We start from the raw sequence: 20,196 nt of genomic DNA on the forward strand, positions 1-20,196 counted from the left end.
GGGAGACCTCACCCCCAGGGAGACCTCACCCCCAGGGAGACCTCACCCTCAGGGAGACCTCACCCCCAGGGAGACCTCACCCCCAGGGAGACCTCGCGTTGGTCAGCAGTCACTCCCAGCCCTGCCAGCCATTGTCCCGCTTGCTGTGTCTGCTCTTGTCAAGGGCGTGCGGTTTTTAATGGTCATAAACATACAGGTACTGAAACCTTTGACGTTTTAATAACTGTGTGTGCCGTTCAGTGACATTCTCTGTGTTTGTGTTCTCCGCTCACCACCATTAGTGAGCCCCAAGTTTCTCTTCAGAGACTCAGCGTCCTGAAGCACTGTCGCCCACCCCCACCTACCTCAACGGTTCTGTTAGTGGCTGACCACTGCATGGGTGGTCACATGATGAGGACAGGCCATGTTCTGTCATGGTCACACCATATGGGCGGACCTTGCTGGGATGGTGCTCACACACGTGGGGTGGATGGACCTTATGTGGGGTGACCTTGCTACATGTCGGTGCATCTACCAGGTGGTGCTGTGAACAGCCACGGCCACAGTGATGGTTGCTGCCCTGGCGTCTGTGTCTCCAGCCCAGGCCCAGGCGTGCAGGCTGCCTGGTCCCGTGGTCCCGTGGGGACTCCGCATTGAGCTTTCCAAGGAAGCGCTGGTTGGTGTCGCAGTGGTGACACTGGCCAGGTGCCCCTGCAGTGCGGCGTTTGGTATCTCCATGTGTCCGACTGTTCCTGCCATTCTTTTGTCCTGTCCCCACATTGAGTGTTCGGTTGGTGGAAGGGCAGAGTGCACTCTTGTCCAGCGAGCCCGCCCGCGGGTGTGCACTGTGCACAGGGCCTGCCTGGCCCTTGGTCCGAGGGGAGGACACAGGTCGTGGGCAGGGGAGCTGAGTGGGCTTGGGGTGCATCTGCAGTGCCCTGAGGCCTCACCTGACTGCCCGGCTCATGCTGTCGGGTCTCAGCCGTGGCCGCGTCACCGCTGGGTCCCCGTGGTTACCGTCAGGAGCAGCACATGCTGAGTGGCCGTGTCACTGCGCTGCCCCCGCAGGTTCCTCTACTCAGACGAGGTGCAGATCGGCCCCGAGACGGTCATGACCACCCTCTACACCGCCAAGAAGTACGCCGTGCCCGCGCTCGAGGCCCACTGCGTGGAGTTCCTGAAGAAGAACCTGCGGGCGGACAATGCCTTCATGCTCCTCACGCAGGTGTGGCAGTGGGCACACGGGGCGGGCGCACGGGGCAGGCATGGGGCAGGGTGAGCCCCACCGCCGGGACCCCCGGCCCCGGCCACTGTGATGGCCTGTGGTAAAGACGCAGCAGAATAGAGCAGAGCCCCCCACTCGGGACCCCATATCCCGGCCTTGGTGACCTACCGGGACCCCCCTCCCAGACTCCGGCTGCTGTGACCTACGGGGACCCCCAGACCCCAGCCTTGGTGACGTCCTGTGGTAAAGACGCAACAGTGCAGAGGAGAGCAGCTGTGAGGAGCAGGTCCCCGGGGTGCGGGGTACGCACAGGCGCGGAGGACGGGCCGGCTGTGTGGCGCTGGAGCAGGGACCCTGGGGCTGCCTCTGTGTTCTTCTCCGTGTTTCTGAGTTTCTGGGCATCTTTCTATAGTTTTGGGCCCCAGTGAGGACCCCACCGGCCTTGCCCAGCGCTCAGCCCCCTGGGACTCAGTTGTGCTGGCCTCGCCCTGGGGGAGCCGTGGTCTTGCCACAGTGACCGTTGTCCTGCTGTGCTCTCATAGTCCCTCCCCCATGTGTTGCCAGGCTGCTTCAGAAGCGAGCTCACATCTGAGATTTTGGGGTGTACGAGGGCCCCATCTTTCAGGGTAGGACTTCAAGGCTTGGGTGGACCCCTCTCTGGCTCCCCAGCCCCGGTGGGGGCATCGCAGAGTGTGCTGTGCCGGGTGATTCTGTCTAGTTTATTTTTAATGTCTCTTTTGTTGTCGTGGGCTTGGAACTGACTCAGCTGACCCTCCAGGGTTTTCAGAGACTAAATTGCGTGGGAGGAGACCGCCCATCATTCTTGCGCAGAGCCGCTGGTGGGTTCCAGCAGCTTGCCTTTGAGTTGGAAACACAGCTCCTTACCCGCTGGGCCCCGGAGCTCCTAGTTAATAGGACAAAACCCGAGCAGCACTGTGCGGCCACCACGGAACCTGCCGTTTGAACGGCTTCCGCGAGCTGTTTAGCAGCAGGTCCTGAAGTTGTAAACTGCTACCATTTAGTTCCAGAACTTTCTCGTGTCCCCCAAAGAGGCCCTCCCTCCCCTCCTGCAGACCCTGTGGACATTCCACAGACGTGGGAGTGGACACGGGTAGTCCAGGCCAGGCTCTAAGCGGGCACCATGTCAGGCTTATCCACGTGGTAGGGGCATCAGTACCCTGCCCTCTCTGTCGTCAGGGCTCTGTCCGGCGTCTGTCCCTCACCTGCCCCTGGACCAGGGGCACAGGTGCTTGTGGGGCGGGGCTTGGCTTGACCCCAGCTCGAGGGACTGAGGCTGCTTGGCTGTGGCTGGCCTGGTTCCCCATCACCCCTGGACAGGTGTGTGGGTCGGGGGCACACACTTACGGGGTCTGTGTGCTGTCCATCTGGACCAGTCATCCTGGGGTGTTAGTAGCCCCCAGGCTGAGCGTTGCACTCTGGGAAGGGAACTGGCATGGGGGACCCATCTGGGCTGGGGAGCAGGGTACTGAGGCCTGATTCGGGGATGTCTGCAACGTGGGGTGGGCGTGGAGTCCCTGCTGGGAACAGGCAGTGTCCCTTCCTGGGCCCGGCCGCTGCCCAAGACTTGCTGGGTATGTGGACACCTGTGTGTTGGAACATGTTTGCCGGGACCACAAACAATCCTTCACGGCGGGAGGCCCTGGCCCCTGTGTCCTCATCGGGACCAGGAACAACGGGGCCTCGGACAACAGGGCCTCAGACAACAGGTGCAGGGACAACAGGTCCAGGGACAACGGGTCCAGGGTTTGGGTTCTACTAGCAAGCTTCCACCTCTGGAAGCTTCCTGAGGGTCCTGGTGGGTCAGGTCCACCCGGGGTGTCCGCCGTTGTCCCTGCTCACCCACAGGGGGACCTCGGCCCTAAGTCCCCTGCCCCGGGGATGCAGTGCCTGCAGCCTGTGCCCTCTGTGCGCCACCCCTGTCCCCAGCCTGCCTTGTCCACACGCCGGGGTCTGTGCCACCACAGGCCTTCTGCTGACCCTTCTGCCCTCTGCAGGCTCGACTGTTCGATGAGCCGCAGCTGGCCAGCCTGTGCCTGGAGAACATCGACAAGAACACTGCTGACGCCATCACCGCCGAGGGCTTCACCGACATCGACCTGGGTGAGGGGCCGGGACGAGCTCGGGCACGGGTGGGGGCTGGGCCGAGCGCGTGGGTTCTCAGCGTGCCCTGGCCGTTCGGACAGCGCCGTCCTGCAGGCCCGGGGTGCTGCAGGGAGCGCTGGCCGCGGGTCCAGGAAGGTTTTTAAGTCAAGACACTTCCACACTGTCCTGCACTGACCGCCCTGTCCCACAGACACCCTGGTGGCCGTCCTGGAGCGCGACACACTGGGCATCCGCGAGGTCCGCCTGTTCAATGCCGTCGTGCGCTGGTCAGAGGCCGAGTGCCAGCGCCAGCAGCTGCCGGTGACGCCCGAGAACAAGCGCAAGGTCCTGGGTGCGGCCCTGGGCCTCATCCGCTTCCCGCTGATGACCATCGAGGAGTTCGCCGCAGGTACCGCTGTGCCCTCTGACCCTGTTGACCCCCAGTGATCCCGCGGGGAGGCAGCCCTTATGAGAACGTGCAGTGGACAGTACTCACGTGAGAGTCAGCGCTGCTGACCGCGTGCTCTCCGCGTGTCCCCCACATGTCCTCCTCATGTCCCCCCGCGTGTCCTCTTCGTGCCCCCCCGCATGCCCCTCCGCATTGCGCCCCCCCCCCCCCCCCCCCCCCCCCTCCCCCCCCCCCCCCCCCGTTCTCCCCGTGTGCCCCCCGGGCATCAGTAGAAAGTCACAGGGACTCGTCAGGGGGCAGACGTGGGGAGGTCCGGCCAGTGCAGCGCCGGCCACACTTCTTCCCCTCCTCCCCCACGTGGTGAGCTGGCCTCAGCACCGCAGGTCACCTGGCTAACGTGAGCCCCGTGCACCTTGACCCCTTGTAAAAACCAGACCACTGTTGATGAGGCCTCGGCCAGGCCACCGGGCTCCACCCTCCACCGCATATGCTCTGTTTTCTGGTCTGTCCTTCTGCCCACCCGGTGTGAAGCTGTCGGGGCGTTGGGCCTTCGGGGGCTGGACTCTGTAGGGGTGTCGGGGAGGCTTCTGCCTGGCTCTGTTAGCTCTCTGGTGTCTGCAGCCCTGGACAGCTCGTGAGCAGCTGTGTCTGTACCTTCTGCACCTGAGGCCCAGGGTGCCCGGTCGTGCTGCAGTGCTGCCCACGTGAGCTGGATCCTTCTTGACGGGGCGTCCTGTGCCCTGTTCCTGGCTTCCCCTTGCCCCAGGCCAGTAGCACCCACTCAGGTCCTGACATCCACAGATGTACTGTGCCCAGTGATCGCGGGGCCAGCTGAGGGCAGAAGCGACACAGTTCTGTGAACGTCACTGGCCTTCCTACCTGCGTCACCCCCATCCTCCCATCACGCCCGCCCACCCTCCACGTACCCCCTGGAGTCTCAGTTGCTCAGCTGTCCGCTGGAGGACTGCTTTGCTCAGCCTGCGGCTGCCCGGCACCCGTTTACCTGCTGGCCTCCCTGTCACCCCACCCACCATTGATCTTTCTGGAATCTTCTTCAGTTTTCTCACCCCTGCCTCTTCTGATCTTGTCCAGCTCCCAGAAGCCCCCTACCCTGTTGCTCATCTGCCATTTTTCTTTGGAATTGCCCCCAAGAACAGCCCACTGGTCGCGACCAGTGGCCCAAACCTCGGAGCCCTCTACCCTTACTGTCCTTCCAACAGATGCCCCACACTCGGGTCAGACTGGAAATACCTCCCTCCTCCGCTCACCTGGCCTTCTATCTGCCTCTCAGCTGGCTTCACGGTCATGGGTGGGACCATCCCACTGCAGCTGGATGATGTGTGTGTGCGCGTGGACACGTGTGCGTCCACGTGCAGGATGCGCGTTTATGTCTGAGAATGAGCACGTGCTTGTGCAGATGTGTGTGCGATTTGTTTAGTTCGGGTCTCATCCTGGCCAGTTCTGGCCGTGACACCCTCGAGGAGTGGGTCACTGTCCCTGCTCGTCCACGCAGATGGCCGGCAGGTGGATGGAGTCACCACCTGGCCTCGCCTGCTCCCCCTCTGTTGGCAGGAGTGTCCCTGGGCCACCTGGGAAGATGTGAGGACAGAGGAAGTTGCGACGCTCGTGGCAGCGCCTGCCTGCGTGCGCCTCTCTCTGGACTGTGTTCTCTCTTAGCCTGCTGGCTCTGCGGGCGTCCGTGTCCCATCTGTGTCCACCTCACCTCTGTGTTTGCCTGCGACTCCTGTTCTCACAGGCCTGGGTGCCGTGGGCCGATCGAGACCACATCGGAACAATAAATGCGCGTGCCCCGTGTCTTGCGTCTTTTCCTGCGTGGGGCCTCAGTGGACGGGCCTGGAGATGTGGGAGGTCGGGCCAGCCAGGCGGTGTCCCGTGTGGCATTGTCACCGGGCATTGTGCATCTGAGCTACTGCGAGACTTAAGTGCTGCCGGGGGCTGGCCGGCAGGAGGGTCCTCCCTCAGCGTGTGGGGCCCACCTAGTGACGGGGGACATGGATAGGTGACCGTGTCTGTGGCCTCCTGGGCCAGCTGCTGCAGTGGGTCCCCCTTCGGTGCCTGTGTGGCTTTGCATTAACCCCAGGCAGCCCCATGCTGTGGTACAGTGTTTCTGGGTCCTTCTGCTGGTTGCCTGGCACTGTGGCGAGGGCATCATAGACTGAAGGGGAAGCGGCCAGTGTGTGTACCCACTGACTGGGCGGAGGAGTCCCCATAGCTGGCCTGTGCACCAGAACTCAAGGGTGGCCCAGGGGCCTTGGAATTGTGGGTGGGTGGGTAGAGAACCTCACCCAGAGGAAGTCAGAGTGGATGCAGTGGTGAGGTGGAGGGGCCTGGTGTCCACAGAGGCGGGACTCTGGATGCCGTGAGGACCTGGTGGCGCCGTGGCTCTGGTGGCCGCCCCCAGCACGTCCTCTGCCCGCAGGCCCCGCACAGTCTGGCATCCTTATGGACCGCGAGGTGGTCAGCCTCTTCCTGCACTTCACCGTCAACCCCAAGCCGCGGGTCGACTTCATCGACCGGCCGCGCTGCTGCCTGCGTGGGAAGGAGTGCAGCATCAACCGCTTCCAGCAGGTGGAGAGCCGCTGGGGCTACAGTGGGACCAGCGACCGTGTCAGGTGGGTCGCGGAGGAGGAGACAGGGTGCAGGAGCTGGCAGCCGGAGCGCAGCCGGGAGGAGCAGGCGTGGGGCTCTGGGGCGTGTGAGAGAGAAGGGTGCAGTGTCTGGGGTACGGGTGTCGGAGGAGTGAACGTGGTGGGTCCTAGGCGTCGATGGCGTGTCCGCGGCAGGAGCAGCTTCAGATGTGGGGAGGCCGAGTGAGGGCTGTGCAGGCTGTAGACCGTGACCAGGGCCCAAATCCGTGGTCCCGCCGGTCATTTGTGACGCACGCCAGGAGCGGAGCACCCCTCACACTTGGAGCGCTTCGGGGAGGATGTGCTGACTCTGACACCCTCGTCCCCCAGGTTCTCGGTGAACAAGCGCATCTTTGTGGTGGGGTTCGGCCTCTACGGGTCAATCCACGGGCCGACTGACTACCAAGTGAACATCCAGGTACGTGGCGGGGTTGGGGGCTGGTCCCAGGGCACGAGCTGTGGGGGCAGCGTCCACTGAGGCCTTGTCCCCACACAGATCATCCACACCGACAGCAACACTGTCCTGGGGCAGAATGACACGGGTTTCAGCTGTGACGGCTCTGCCAGCACCTTCCGCGTCATGTTCAAGGAGCCTGTGGAAGTGCTGCCCAATGTCAACTACACGGCCTGCGCCACACTCAAGGTGCCGCAGCCCTGTCCCTCCTCCTGCCCCCGGCGCCAGCCCTGCCCATAGCCCTGCTCCTGCCCCCTGCGCCCAGTTCCCCTGCCCTATGCCCCTCTCCCTCACAGACCCTACTGCCCACCACCAGCCTCCAAATCTTCATCCGGGTCCTCCAGCCCCTGGGCCCAATCTTGCCCTCCGGTGGATGTGGCTCTGAGGTCCCTAATTCCTCCCCCTCCCACAGGGCCCCGATTCGCACTACGGTACCAAAGGCCTGCGCAAAGTGACCCATGAGTCACCCACAACGGGCGCCAAGACCTGCTTCACCTTCTGCTACGCCGCGGGCAACAACAACGGTACATCCGTGGAGGACGGCCAGATCCCTGAGGTCATCTTCTACACCTAGTGACCAAGGCCTGCTGCAGGCCCCGCCCGGGCACACAGCCTTCCCTCAGAGTGGGGAGGGGGCTCCGCCCGGGAGCCTGCACCTGCCGGACCCTGCCCAGCACCTCGGCCCTCGAGTCTGCATCCACGAGGCGCCGACCGCAGGTGCACGGGGGAGGGTCCTGTGTTTTACTTTCAATGCACATTGCAATGCATTCTGGGTTCCGTTTCCTGGTACGTTGTGGGGCTCGTGTGTTTGGTTCGAAATGGTTGTGTTTTCCTGTGTTCTTGTCCATTCCCAGGGCCTGCCAGGCCCACCTGGCCATGTACCCCTGAGGCCAGCTTCACCCCAAGCACTCTGCCCCAGGAAGCTGGGACTCCATGGCGGCTGGGCCCCACCCCATCCCTTCTCACGAGGCCAAGAACTTCCTGGTTCCCTTCACGCTCACCCTGGGTGGGCCTGGCCAGACCCTCCTTCCTGGGGGATCATTCTGTCTGTCTGCGCGCCCTACATGCAGCCTCGGTCCAGCCCCGAGAGGCAGCCTGGGCGAGGCCCCGAGAGGCAGCCTGGGTGAGACCCTGCTGGCCTGATGGGTCAGAGGGTGTACCCGCCGTAAGTACTGTACCCATGCCCCACGTACGCACCCTGTCGTCATGCCCCACCCTGTGTGCTCCTCCCAGTGGGCTCCCCTCATGCTGAGTCCCAGTGGTTTTTGTTGGTTTTTTTTTTAAATAAAGAAAAGAAAAGTACAGTGTGTGCTGCTTCCAGTCAGGGGCCCTGGACGCATGCCTCCGTCGTGATTCTGTTCTACTCCCTTGCCCCCTAAGAGAAGCCCTGGAATCAGGACTAATATGAGGGGTCTGTAAAGCCACCAGAGTACAGACTGTAGGCTGCAGGGTGACAAGAACCTTGCCGGGCCAGAGACCGCGTGTGGCCTCTGCACAGCCGAGCTCCCAAGGTGGATGGGTCAGTTGTACGGGCTGTAGGAGGAGTCACTCTGTCTTGTGGACACCTGATACTGCAGCAGGGTCAGAAAGAGCGCTCAGGGTGTCTCCTGGAGAGTGAGAGAAAGCCCAGGAAGAGAGATGGGACAGAGCCCCTCCAGCTCAGGCACGTGGGCTAGGTGACGGAGGCAGGGGCAGCACAGCCAGAAGCACCTGGAGTGCGGACGGGAGGACGCCTGGTTCCAGTCTTGGACACGTGGTGCCAGACGTGGTAAAAGCGCCTGTTAGACGGGTGATGTGAAGGGCCTTGAGTCCAGAAGTGATCCTGGGTCACTCATCGGAGGAGCACAGGCGGGTCAGCAGGGATGGGGAGACAGAGTCAGGAACACGGGAAGGGATTCTTTGCTGACTTAGAAGACTCAAGAATGCAACAATGAATGAATGAGAACCCAAAATCTCTGTAAATGTTCATTAAAACGAATAAAATTTAATAATAATTTTAAAAAAAGACTCAGGAAGGGGCCAAGGGATGAAGAGCCTCGAGCAGCTGGAACAGGCTGGAGATGTCTGGAACCTCTGGAGAACCAGGCAACACCCCACTTTTCCCTCTGAGCCCCGGGACAGCCTCCGGACTGCGGGAGTATAGTAGCATAAACCTGTGTGCTTTCGAGCTGCAGGTTGGGGACATCCAGGAGAGCAGGCAGAGACTCACGTGCCTGCAAGACTCGTGTGGATGCCACTCCAGAGTCACAACTGTTTAAACGTGACCCCTGCCCGGCTGCCTGGGCCAGAGCCCCTCACCGACCGAGGCTGGCTTCTCGAGTAAAAGCAGTGGAGTTTGTGTGCGTGCACAAACACATCGAGGACCAGTGGTGAAGGACGGAGACCTTGAAGCTGCACTGAAGGCATCTGAAGAAACAAGACCACAGGGGTTGATGAAATCCCGTTTGACACCAACATGCAGTACTCGCCTGTACCAAGAAATTTCAGGGGGAAAATTGGAAAAACACTATCTGGTCAACTGACTAGAAGAGAGTGGTATTTGTTCCCATGTTGTTGTTACGTGCCATCGAGTCACTTGCGACTCATAGCGACCCTATGTACGAGAGTTCTAAAAGCTGTTCTATCCTGTGCCAACTTAGCCAGCTCAAATGCAGTTATTCCCACCGCTCCAGTCACAGAATCGTTCCATCTCATCAAAGGTCTTCCTCTCCTTCACCGCCCCTCCACTCTGCCAAACATGATGTCCCTCTCCAAGGACCAGTCCCTCCTTGCAACATGCCCAAAATAGGTCAGACAAAGCTTCAGAATCCTTGACGCCAGGGAACACTCTGGCTTCACCCTCTCCAGGACAAACCTGTTTGTTCTCCTAGCAGTCCATGGTATATTCAACACTCTTCTCCAGCACCACAGCTCAAAGGCATCAATCCTCTTTCTATCAACCCTATTCACTGTCCAACTCTCTGATGCATAGCACATAATTGCGAAGAATATAGCCCAGATCAGGTGCACCTTAGTCTCCAGCGTGACGTCGTTGCTCTTCAGTACTAAAAAAAATCCAATGAAATGTGGAAATCTTCAAACAATAACATTACTATACAAATAGCATAGAAATAAAATCTGAAGATTATTCAGCACCGACTAGAACAGTCCATCAACAGAAAACTGCCAGAAATTCAAGTTAGATTCAGAAAAGGCCATGGAATGAGGGTAGATTTACCTGTTTTTATTGACTATGTGAAGATATTTGACTGTGTGGATCCTAGTGAAGAGATTGAGATTGTTAATGGGTTTAGTTTTGGGCTCCACAATCAACACTTTTAGTACCAGCAGCCAGGAAATGAAAAGACAAATTGCACTGGGAAAATCTGCTGTCAGGACCTCTCCAGCATACTGAAGAGCAACGACCTCAGTTTGGAGACTAAGGTGCGCCTGATCCAGGCCATAGTCTTTGCAATTACTTGCTATGTGTCAGAAAGCTGGACAATGACTAGGGATAATAGAGAATTGATGCCATTGAGCTGTGGTGCTGGAGAAGAATATACTATGTCCGTGAATATACCATTGACTGCTAGGAGAACAAACAGGTTCATCCTAGGGAGGGTGAAACCAGGCTGCTACTTGGAGGCAAGGATTCTGAGGCTTTGTCTCACATACTTTGGGCATGTTGCAAGGAGGGACCAGTCCTTGGAGAGGGACAGAGAGAGAGAGGAAGACCCTGGATGAGATGGATTGAGTCAGTGACTGGGTAATGAGGGTAGGTGTGTCAAGAGACAGTAAGGTTGACACAGGATAGAGCAGGCTTCAGGGCTGTTGTACACGGAGTCGCTGTGAGTTACAGGTGATTCGACAGCACATAACACTGAGAAGAATGAGAATCTCAGAGCATTTAATTGTGCTCGTGTGAAGCCCGTACGTAATACCGAGAAGCAGTTGTCTGAATAGAACAAGAGCTCAGCATCAGAAAAGGCGGGGGTCAGGTTGTATCCATTCTCCATACCTGTTCAGTCTGTGTCCTGAACAGACAAACAGTTGGACCATATGAAGAAGAACCTGGCACCAGGACTGAGAGGACACTCAGCCACCTTCTTGACGCAAATGACATGACCCTGCTTCCAGAAATGAAGGCTTGAAGCACTGGCCACAGAAGACCAAAGACCACAGCCTTTAACATGAATTTTCTCTCAATGTGAAGAAAACAAAAACCATTACCACTGGATCAGTAGGCAACATTATGTTTTTTTTTAATTCTAGAGAAAAATTGAAAGTTTTCAGTGCCGCCTTGGACTTGGGTCTACAGTCAGCATTCAGAGTAGTAGTCAGGAAACCAGCAGTCCTGTTGCGCCAGGAGAGTCGGCCAGGACCTCTCCAACGTGCCGAAGAGCAACGGTGTCCATTCAAAGACCAAGATCTGCCTTCTCCACTCATGCCTGTCTGCGGAAGCATTGCTTTGAAAACGTCTGAGAGTTGGACAGTGACTGAGAATGACCAAAGAAGAATCTTTGAAGTTTGCTGTTGGCGAAGTAGGCAGAATTTCGACAGCCAGAAGAGCAAACACCCACCTCGGAGGAAATGCAGCCGGTCGTTTCTTAGGGTCAAAGATGGTGAAACCGCCTCACACTCTGAGCATGTTGTCAGGAGGGCCCAGTTCTTGGGAAAAGATCTCATCCGGAAAAGATAGAGGATCAGAGGAAGACTAATGAAATGAATTGGCACAGTGACTGAAACAATAGTCTTGAACACACTGTGGGCCACCAAGAAAATAAATAGGTCTGTCTTGGAGAGGGTGAACCCAGGTTTCTCCCTGGAGGCTAGAATTTTGAAGCTCCATCTCATGTACTTTGGGCACGTCGCCAGGAGGAGGACATCATGCTTGGAAGGGTGGAGGGACAGCGCAGGAGAGGAAGACCCGGGATGAGATGGTTGGATACAGTGAGTGGGGCAATGGTGATAGGAGTGTCGGAATTAATGAGACTGGCTCAGGACAGGGCAGGCTTCAGAGCTGCTGTACACAGGGACGCTGTGGTTCCCAGGCGACTTGATGGCACATAACAAGCATGTGGGACATTGTGATGATAGCCCAGGTTAGGACAAAGTAAACCTGTCCATAATGGTGGAACGAGTCACAGTCGATGGCACGTAACAGCAACAACTGAAAGACATGGCCATCAAGTCAAAACTGACAGCTGACTTGCTGTTGGCTTTCGTAGGCTGTGACTTGCTTGGGAGGACTACGTCTGTCTGTCAAGAGACGGGTCAGTCCCAGCTCTGTGAGTCATACCTCAGGTGAGAGGCATCTGAGAAAGGTAATGAACCCATAGCCTGCAGATGGAGCCAAAGACTGCTGGCTTCAGAAGCTGACAGACCCAAAACAGACAAGGCCCGCAGACGCCTGGTTCACGTCTGAGGTGATGAGTCATGTATCGCGCGTAAAGCCCTCTCACTCTGCCTGAGGGGCTACTCACATGTCCAGTGCGGGCCACATCGCTGAGGAGACCTCCCATCACCAAATCAGGCTGGAATCATCACGGAGCCTCCTCGAACCCTTCCTCCGCAGCAGCATTCACAACACGCAGGGTAGTTACATAATACGGAGAATCACGAAGTTGATGAGAGATACTAACCATCACAGTTCATCAGTTACTAAAACCTAAAGTTGAAAACCAAAACGAAGAGCGTCTGAAAGTATGGAGGAAAAAATGTAAGCCTTGACATAGAATAACGGAGGATTTGATGGGAAAAATACTGAATAATGCGGGAATCATTGGAAGATGGAAGGAATGCATTGAGTCACTGTACTGAGAAGATCTAGCAGCCATGAAACCACTTAAGAAATTGCGTAAGATCAAGAGCCAAGGGAGGGAACAGTCCTGGCCTCACTGAAAGCATTGGCAAGAAAAAGACTTCAGGAATTGTTGGCACATCAATGATAGTGGTGCAAAACAACACAAGCAAAACAGAGCAAAACCAGATCACCTGTCTCTATACGACAAGGTATCTGAAAACAGCTACTTGGACAAAAAATTTATTCAATAGAATGTGGAAATTCTCTAACGATATCATTAATATTGCAGGATAAGGCAGGGTGTTGTTCCATTGTGTATGAGGTGGCTATGAGTCTGTGGTGTCCAACAAGTCGTAATTTTTGTCAGTTTTAGACCGGTATATACCTTAAACCATACATGATCTCTAAATGGAAAAAAATTATCATACTTAACATGGTAGAACTAACATACAATCAGAGACATGCCCACCCTGTTATATTTTATGTAAAAGGAAAACATGCGCACATACAAGAAAAATGCCCATAATAAACATAGTCTTTGTTTCTGCAATGGTTCACGTGGTCATAACTGATATTTAGAATTCTCTTCTTCCATCACTTGTTCTGTATTCCCTTTGCACGCTGCAAACACCTCCACTGAGTATAGTGCTTTGCCTCATGGGGTGACCCAGACGTTCACTTCTGAAATGTCTAGGTCACTAATAGTGATTTCAGAACATAATGGTAAAAAGAAGATTGAAGTCAACAATTCCTTCTTACTTGGACCCACAGTCGACACCTTGGCACCAACAGTCAAGAAAACGAAAGGCGCTGGGTAATTCTGCTGTCAGGACCTCTCTAAAGTGTCAAGGAACGAGGATGTCAGTTTAAATACTAAGATGCGTCAGATTCATCTGTGGTATTTTCAGTTACTTATTATACATGTAAAAGTTGGACATGACCGAGGATGACAAGAAGAATCAGTGCCTTTGAGTTGTGGTATTGGGGAAGAGGACTGCCAAGAGAACAGGTATGTCTTGGAGACACTGTAGCCCGCGTGCTCCTGGGAGGCAAAGGTGGTGAAGCCTCATCTCACCAATGTTGGCCGTGTTAGAAGGGACCTGTCCCTGGAGAAGGACATCATGCTTGGAAAAGTGGATGGTCAGCAAAAGAGAGGAAAACCCTTACTGATCTGAATTGACCCAGTGCCAGTAACAGTGGGCTTGAGTGTACCAGAGACAACGAGAATGGCAGGCATATCCACTCCTGGGGTGGTTCTGACTCAGCCCCCAATACTGACAGCAGTTTTCCATGGGCATTAGTCACAGGGCAGCCCAGTACTAACAGCCTAACTGGTCTCCTGTACTCCAGACACACTCTTCTTCACCTGGATTATGCAATACCAGTCTGATTGGTAATCAGGGTCAACCGCACCAGGCAATACCGTAATTCCCTCCTTCACCTGTTAATTTAGATGCATGAGTGGCCCCACGTGACGTTCTTAACATTGTGAAGTAGTATCAGTCTTGTGTCTCTTTCTCACATTGAACTCAGACTTCGAGACCTCCAGAACACAGAACGTTGCAGGAACAGGAAGCAAAAATATTTGAGTATCATCCACTTCCTCAGTTGTACGTAGGGTTTTCAAAGGCCTGCTATTTCAGAAGTGGATGGCCAAATCTTCCTAGTCTGTCTTAATTAGATTGCTCAGATTTAGAACATTATTTGACAGACAAGTATTTTACAGAGAAGAGCAGATTAAAGATAAAGTAGAAAAAAACCCAAAAGGCATTTGCGTGGATTACAACAAACTCTGGCTGACTTTGAGAAGTATGGGAATCCCAGAACACTTGGTTGTGCTTACGCAGGAGGTAGTCATCAGAACAGAGCAAGGAAACACTGCATGGTTCAAAATTAGGAAGGGTGTGTGTCAAGGATGTGTCCTGTCTCCATATCTTTTAAATCTATATGCAGAACAGATTATCCGGGAGGCTGGGCTCTATGAGGAGAAATGTTGCATCAGGATTGGAGCAAAACTCATCAACAATCTGCATTATACAGATGACACAACCCTGCTTGCTGAAACTGAGGAGGACCTGAAGTGCTTGCTGCAGAAGGTCAAGGACTGCAGTCTTCAACATGGACTGACGCTCAAAATCAAGAAAACAAAGATTTTCACTACTGGGCCAATTGGCAGCATCATGATAGATGATGAAGAGACTGAGATTGTTGACAACTTCAGTTGGCTTACCTCTACAGTCAACACCTTGGTACCAGCAGCTGGAAATTAAAAGATGAATTGCATTGGGAAAGTCTCCTGTCAGAGAACTCTCCAAGGTACTGAGGAGCAACGATGTCAGTCTAGAGACTAAGGTGTGCCTGATACAGGCCATGGTCTTTGCCATTACTTGCTATGCTTCAGAGAGCTGGAAAATGACTAGGGTTGATAGAAGGAGAGTGATGCCTTTGAGCTGTGGTGCTGGAGAAGAGTATTGAATATACCACGGACTGCTAGGAAAACAAGTTTGTCCTGGAGAGGGTGAAGCCGGGCTGCTCCTTGGAGGCCAGGATTCTGAAGCTCCGTCTGACGTACTTTGGACATGTTGCAAGGAGGGACCAGTCCTTGAAGAGGGCCGTCATGCTTGGGAGGGTGGAGGGACAGCACAGGAAACGAAGACCCTCAATTAAATGGATTGATTCCATCACCGGGGAATAATAGGGTGGGATAGGTGTGTCGGAGATAGTGAGATTGGCACAGGATAGAGAAGGGTTTTCGGTTGTTATACATAGGGTCGCTACGAGTCGCAAGCCACTCGATGGCACATAAAACAACATCCACTTCCTAAACAACATGCCCCTGGAAACTCTATGAACTTTGAGAAATGACAGTAGTTGGAAAAAGGCTTCAGGTCTTTTGTTCATAGGGTCATTATGAGTCGTGCTTGACGGCAATGAACAACATGTAGGGATAATAGAGGTGACATTCCCATTTCCTCGTCTTCATTCCTGGAATCTTGGCTGTATGAGAAAGTTCTGCTGGACTTTGGCTTGAAGCATATGCAGCTTCCTGGAGAGCTTTGCCCCAACCCTGCAAAATAGTGCCACCTAGTTGACACCGATGAAAGTTATGCAAGTGTTCAGGGAACTTAACAACAATAACAACAGTGAGAAAGCTCTGTTGGCCTAGTGGACAGGAAGTGATGCTACCAAGCCCAAGGTGGGGGATTTTAATCTGTGACCCTCAGTCCTGGTTTAAATTGTTTTTTGTCTAACATTCTTCTAGGTGGTGTAGCACTGGTCTGTGCGTTGCTGTACTGAGGTAACTCGTGGTTGCTGTGATGCTGAACACTGTGACACTGACGTGACAAATGTGATAATGGTCACCCATGGTGGACAGTGTTTGGTGGAGCTTCCCGATTAAAACAAGCTTGGAAGCAGGAGTGGCATCCATTTCCGAAATAGCTTGCCTCCAAAAACCTTTTGAATTTGGAGAAACGATTAAAGTTATTCAAGTATTCAGGTCTTTCGTTCATTGCGTCACTGTGAGTTGCCTCCGACGCGACGGCACTTAACAACAGTTGATGCCCTAATTATGTTTTTCGAAGGCCTGGGGACATGGTGGGACCAGTGAACCTCATGGATTTATACCTGTTTCTGCATTTTCTTGGCTGTAAATCGAGTCCCTTGATCTGAGGGACTCCTTTGTAAGATAGCATGATGCTAGGGCAAGCCAAATGAGAGCAAGAGCGTCAGACGTGAAGAAAGCCAAGGTCGTTTAAAAAGACAAGAAAGGAAGTCCAAGTAGATGCCAGAAGAGCCACTGAAGTTTTCTCTTGAATATGGAGGAGCTGTGGGAGGATGGGCAGTCTCCCTCCACGCGGTTGACTGCCTCTGAAAACCCGCTGGAGGGCCAGCTACGGGTCGGTTCTGACCTGACTCTACTCAACAACACAACATAGAGAAAGTGGAAAGAAATTACAAAACTAGAGTGGAATAGAAGATGATAAAGGGCTGCTTGAGAAGACAGAGTATTACGAAATGTGCAGAGATCTAGAGTTAGAAACTTCAAAAGGGAAGGCATTACTTAACGTGAAAGAATGGAACAAATTGAAAATGCAAAGTATAAACAAAAGAAATGAACAAAAAATAACGTGTCAACACCGAACCATTTCAGGAAATAACAGGATCAAGAGCCAAAATAATGGGAAGTTGTCTAAGCTGCTCTGAGGGACTTGGCAAAAAAATAAGAGTTCAGGAATTGACAAAATACTAACAGAGGTGTTTCAGGCAACAGATAAAGCCCTGAACTGGAGCTGCCGAGAAATTTGGAAGACAGGTATCTAGCCACCCTAGGAAGAGGTGTGGAGTTGTTACCGTTCCCCAAAGTAATCCAACAGAGTGTGGAAAGTACTGAACAGTATCACACATCAGTTCAAGCTGCTGACACAATTATTTCAAAATGGGTCGAACAACACATCATGAGTGCCTGAGACTCGGAACAAGAGATGTCACTTCTTATGATAGCAGATGGATCTTAGCTGAAAACAGAGAATACCACAGAGATATTTGCCTGGTTTCCAGTTGGCTTGGATTTTTTTTCTTTTTGCTATGCAATAACAGTAGGTAACACTGCGAAGAATGGAAAACCTGGAAGATTTAATTATGTTCACACAAAATCTATGCATAGACGAGAACAATGCATGGTTTAAAATTAGGAAATGTATGCCTCAGGGCTGTATTGCTTCTCAATACCTATTCGATCTCTATGCTGAACAAATAATTCAAGAAGCAGGGATATGTGGAGAAGTATATAGGAACAGGATTGGAGTCAGAAATCCTTATTTTGGAGATGACACAACCTTGATGTCAGAAAATGAAGACCACTTAGAGCACCTTGTTGTTGTTGTTGTTATGTGCCGTCGTCGAGTCGTTTGCGACTCATAGCGACCCTATGCACAACAGCCCTAAATCCTGCTCTATCCTGCGCCAACCGCACTGCCTCTGACACACCCATCCCGATTACCCCAGTCACCGAATCAATCCATCTCATAGGGGGTCTTCCCATCCTGCGCCGTCCCTCCACCCTCCCAAGCATGATGTCCCTCTCCAAGGACCCATCCCTCCTGGCAACATGTCCAAAGTATGTCAGACGAAGCCCCAGAATTCTTGCCTCCAAGGAGTAGCTTGGTTTAATCCTCTCCAAGATGAATGTTTGTTTTCCTGGCAGTCCATGATACATTCAGTACTCTTCTCCAGCACCACAGCTCAAAAGCATCCACTCTCCTTCTGTCCTCCCTAGTCATTGTCCAACTCTCTGATGCATAACAAGCGATTGCAAATACCATGGCCTGTATCAGGCGCACCTTAGTCTCCAGAGAGACACTGTTGCTCCTGAGTACTCTAGAAAGGTCCCTAACAGCAGACTTTCCCATCGCGATACGCTTTTTTATTTCCTGACTGCTGGTGCCAAGAGTGTTGACTGTGGAGCTGAGCAAACTGAAGCTGTGAACAATCTCAATCTCTTCGTCATCCATCCTGATGCTGCCAATTGATCCAGTGGTGAGAATCTTTGTCTTCTTGACACTGAGCCTCAGTCCATACTGAAGGCTGCAGTCCTTGACCCTCCGCAGCAAGTGCATGAGGTCCTCCTCAGTTTCGGCAAGCAGGGTTGTGTCATCTGCATAACACAGATTGTTAATAGATCTTCCACCAATCCTGAAGCCACAATTCTCCTCATAGAGCCCAGCCTCTCGGAAAATCTGCTCTGCATACATGTTGAAAAGGTATGGAGACAGGATGCATCCCTGGCTTACACCCTTCCCAATTTTGAACCATGCAGTGTTACCCTGCTCTGTGCGGACTACTGCCTCTTGGTCCAAATATAGGTTTCGCATTAGCACAATTAAATGTTCTGGGATTCCCATTCTTCTCAGAGTCAGCCACAGTTTGTTATGATCCACACAGTCAAATACGTTTGCATAATCAATGAAACACAGACATTTTTCTGGTATTCTCTGCTTTCAGCCAAGATCCAGGAAAGAAAATAAAAGACCTCAATGTGGATTATGATTCAGCATAGACAACACAGAAATCCACTCAATTGATAGGCAGTGACATGACAAATGGAGAAAAGATTGAAGTTGTCAAATATTTCATTTTACTGGGATCCTCAATACTTAGGGTAGAAACAGTCAAGAAATTAAAAGACATATTTCATTGGGCAAATGTGCTGTCTGGCAAGGACTTGAAAGTGATGAGAAAGGAGGTGAGGTGCAGATGACATGGTATTTCCTGTTGCTTTGTATGCATGTGAAAGTTGGACGACGAATAAGGAAAACTAAAGAATAGAGACATTTGAGTTGTGTTGGTGAAGAGTATTGACTACACCATGAACTGCCAGAAGAGCATCTGTTTTGGACAGAGTGTGACCAGGTTGCTCCGTAGGTTGGGTGACGGGACTTCATACTTGACATACTTTGAGCATGAGACTTCACATATTTTGGGCTCAGAAGGGACCAGTTCTTGGAATGGAACATTATTCTTGGAAAAGTGAAGGAGAGGAAGACCCTCAATGAGATGGATTTGTGTGGTGACTGTAAGAACGGACCTTAAACACAGCAGAGCCTGGCTGGGCAGGACCAGGCAAGGCTTTGTTCTACAGGAGCCAAGATTACAATGCGTCAGAGTCAGTCTGGTGGTCCCTGACAGCTAAAAGTTCCCAGATGGCAGTCTCGGCAGAAGCAGTGTAGCAAGGCAGGCAAATCCCTGTCTAAAGTAAATGTCTGTCCTGGTAAGGACAAACGGCTTCCTTTTCCATGATTGAAGTGGTTCCATCTAGTTCGCCTCCCATCGAGCTGCTGCCTGACTGCTCCGAGGAAAAACTGTCCATCTGGAGTCATTGTTTGCTTCTCGTCCTGGCGGATTGAGCACCCGGAGTCAAGCTGCCTCTGGTGAGTGTCGGTCCTTGTGCTGAACCCACGCACGGTTTCCACCGCAGCCACCATGGCCACTTCATTCACGAGCCCTCTGGGCAGTAACAGAAGAGGCTGGGAAGAGACCGACTGCTTCCACAGAACAAGTTAGCCATGTGCGGGGCCCACGTGGCGTCGAGTGGCGGGGAAACACAGTTAAGGTCCCAATACCGTTGCGTGGGAAAGTTGATATGATCTCTGAGGTCTGACTGTGTAAGTATATTTCTGAGCTTGCCAGGTGAAGGCAAACTACTCCTGATTCTATGAAATTGGGATGGAAAAGAGGCATTAGCTAGATCAGTATCTGTAAAACAGATTAAGAAAAACCCAGCTCATTGTCACCAAGTCAGCACCAACTCATAGCTGATTCTGTGCTGTCAAAATTTTATCGTTCAAAGTATCTTTCCTACCCAATGATTGCTAGGCATCAGAGACAATGACCAGGGAGGACAGAAGGAGAGTTGATGCCTTTGAGCTGTGGTCCTGGAGAAGAATGTTGAATATACCATGGACTGTGATATTAATATTTTACTTTGTCATCCTGTGCTGCCTTTTTAAATCTTCTGTTCAGCTCTTTAGTATCTTGAATTATTCCCTGTGCTTTGGCTTCTCTGTGCTCCAGTGCAATTTTCAGAGTCTCTTCTGA

The 20,196-nt window shown here is 53.2% G+C and overlaps 2 protein-coding genes across 2 annotated transcripts in view; one reads left to right on the forward strand and one right to left on the reverse strand.

The window, feature by feature from the left end:
• Positions 1–7,478, forward strand: part of BTBD2 (BTB (POZ) domain containing 2) — an 8,393-nt gene extending 915 nt beyond the window's left edge. The window contains exons 2-8 of the mRNA XM_006897930.1: positions 1,048–1,204; positions 3,220–3,325; positions 3,519–3,716; positions 6,157–6,349; positions 6,695–6,782; positions 6,861–7,007; positions 7,231–7,478. Of these exons, the coding sequence (XP_006897992.1) occupies positions 1,048–1,204; positions 3,220–3,325; positions 3,519–3,716; positions 6,157–6,349; positions 6,695–6,782; positions 6,861–7,007; positions 7,231–7,392 (1,051 nt within the window). The 3' untranslated portion in view covers positions 7,393–7,478. The remainder of the gene's footprint in view (positions 1–1,047; positions 1,205–3,219; positions 3,326–3,518; positions 3,717–6,156; positions 6,350–6,694; positions 6,783–6,860; positions 7,008–7,230) is intronic.
• An 860-nt stretch (positions 7,479–8,338) lies between these two features.
• LOC102843346 (zinc finger protein 76-like) overlaps positions 8,339–20,196 on the reverse strand; it is a 25,221-nt gene continuing 13,363 nt past the window's right edge. The window contains exons 2-3 of the mRNA XM_006897985.1: positions 8,916–8,986; positions 8,339–8,389 (exon numbers count right to left, since the gene is read on the reverse strand). Coding sequence (XP_006898047.1) covers positions 8,339–8,389; positions 8,916–8,986 — 122 coding nt within the window. The remainder of the gene's footprint in view (positions 8,390–8,915; positions 8,987–20,196) is intronic.

The sequence above is a fragment of the Elephantulus edwardii genome, unplaced genomic scaffold, assembly GCF_000299155.1.
Source record: "Elephantulus edwardii isolate Elephantulus edwardi_28Jun2011 unplaced genomic scaffold, EleEdw1.0 scaffold00217, whole genome shotgun sequence".
Classification (NCBI taxonomy): Eukaryota; Metazoa; Chordata; class Mammalia; order Macroscelidea; family Macroscelididae; genus Elephantulus; species Elephantulus edwardii.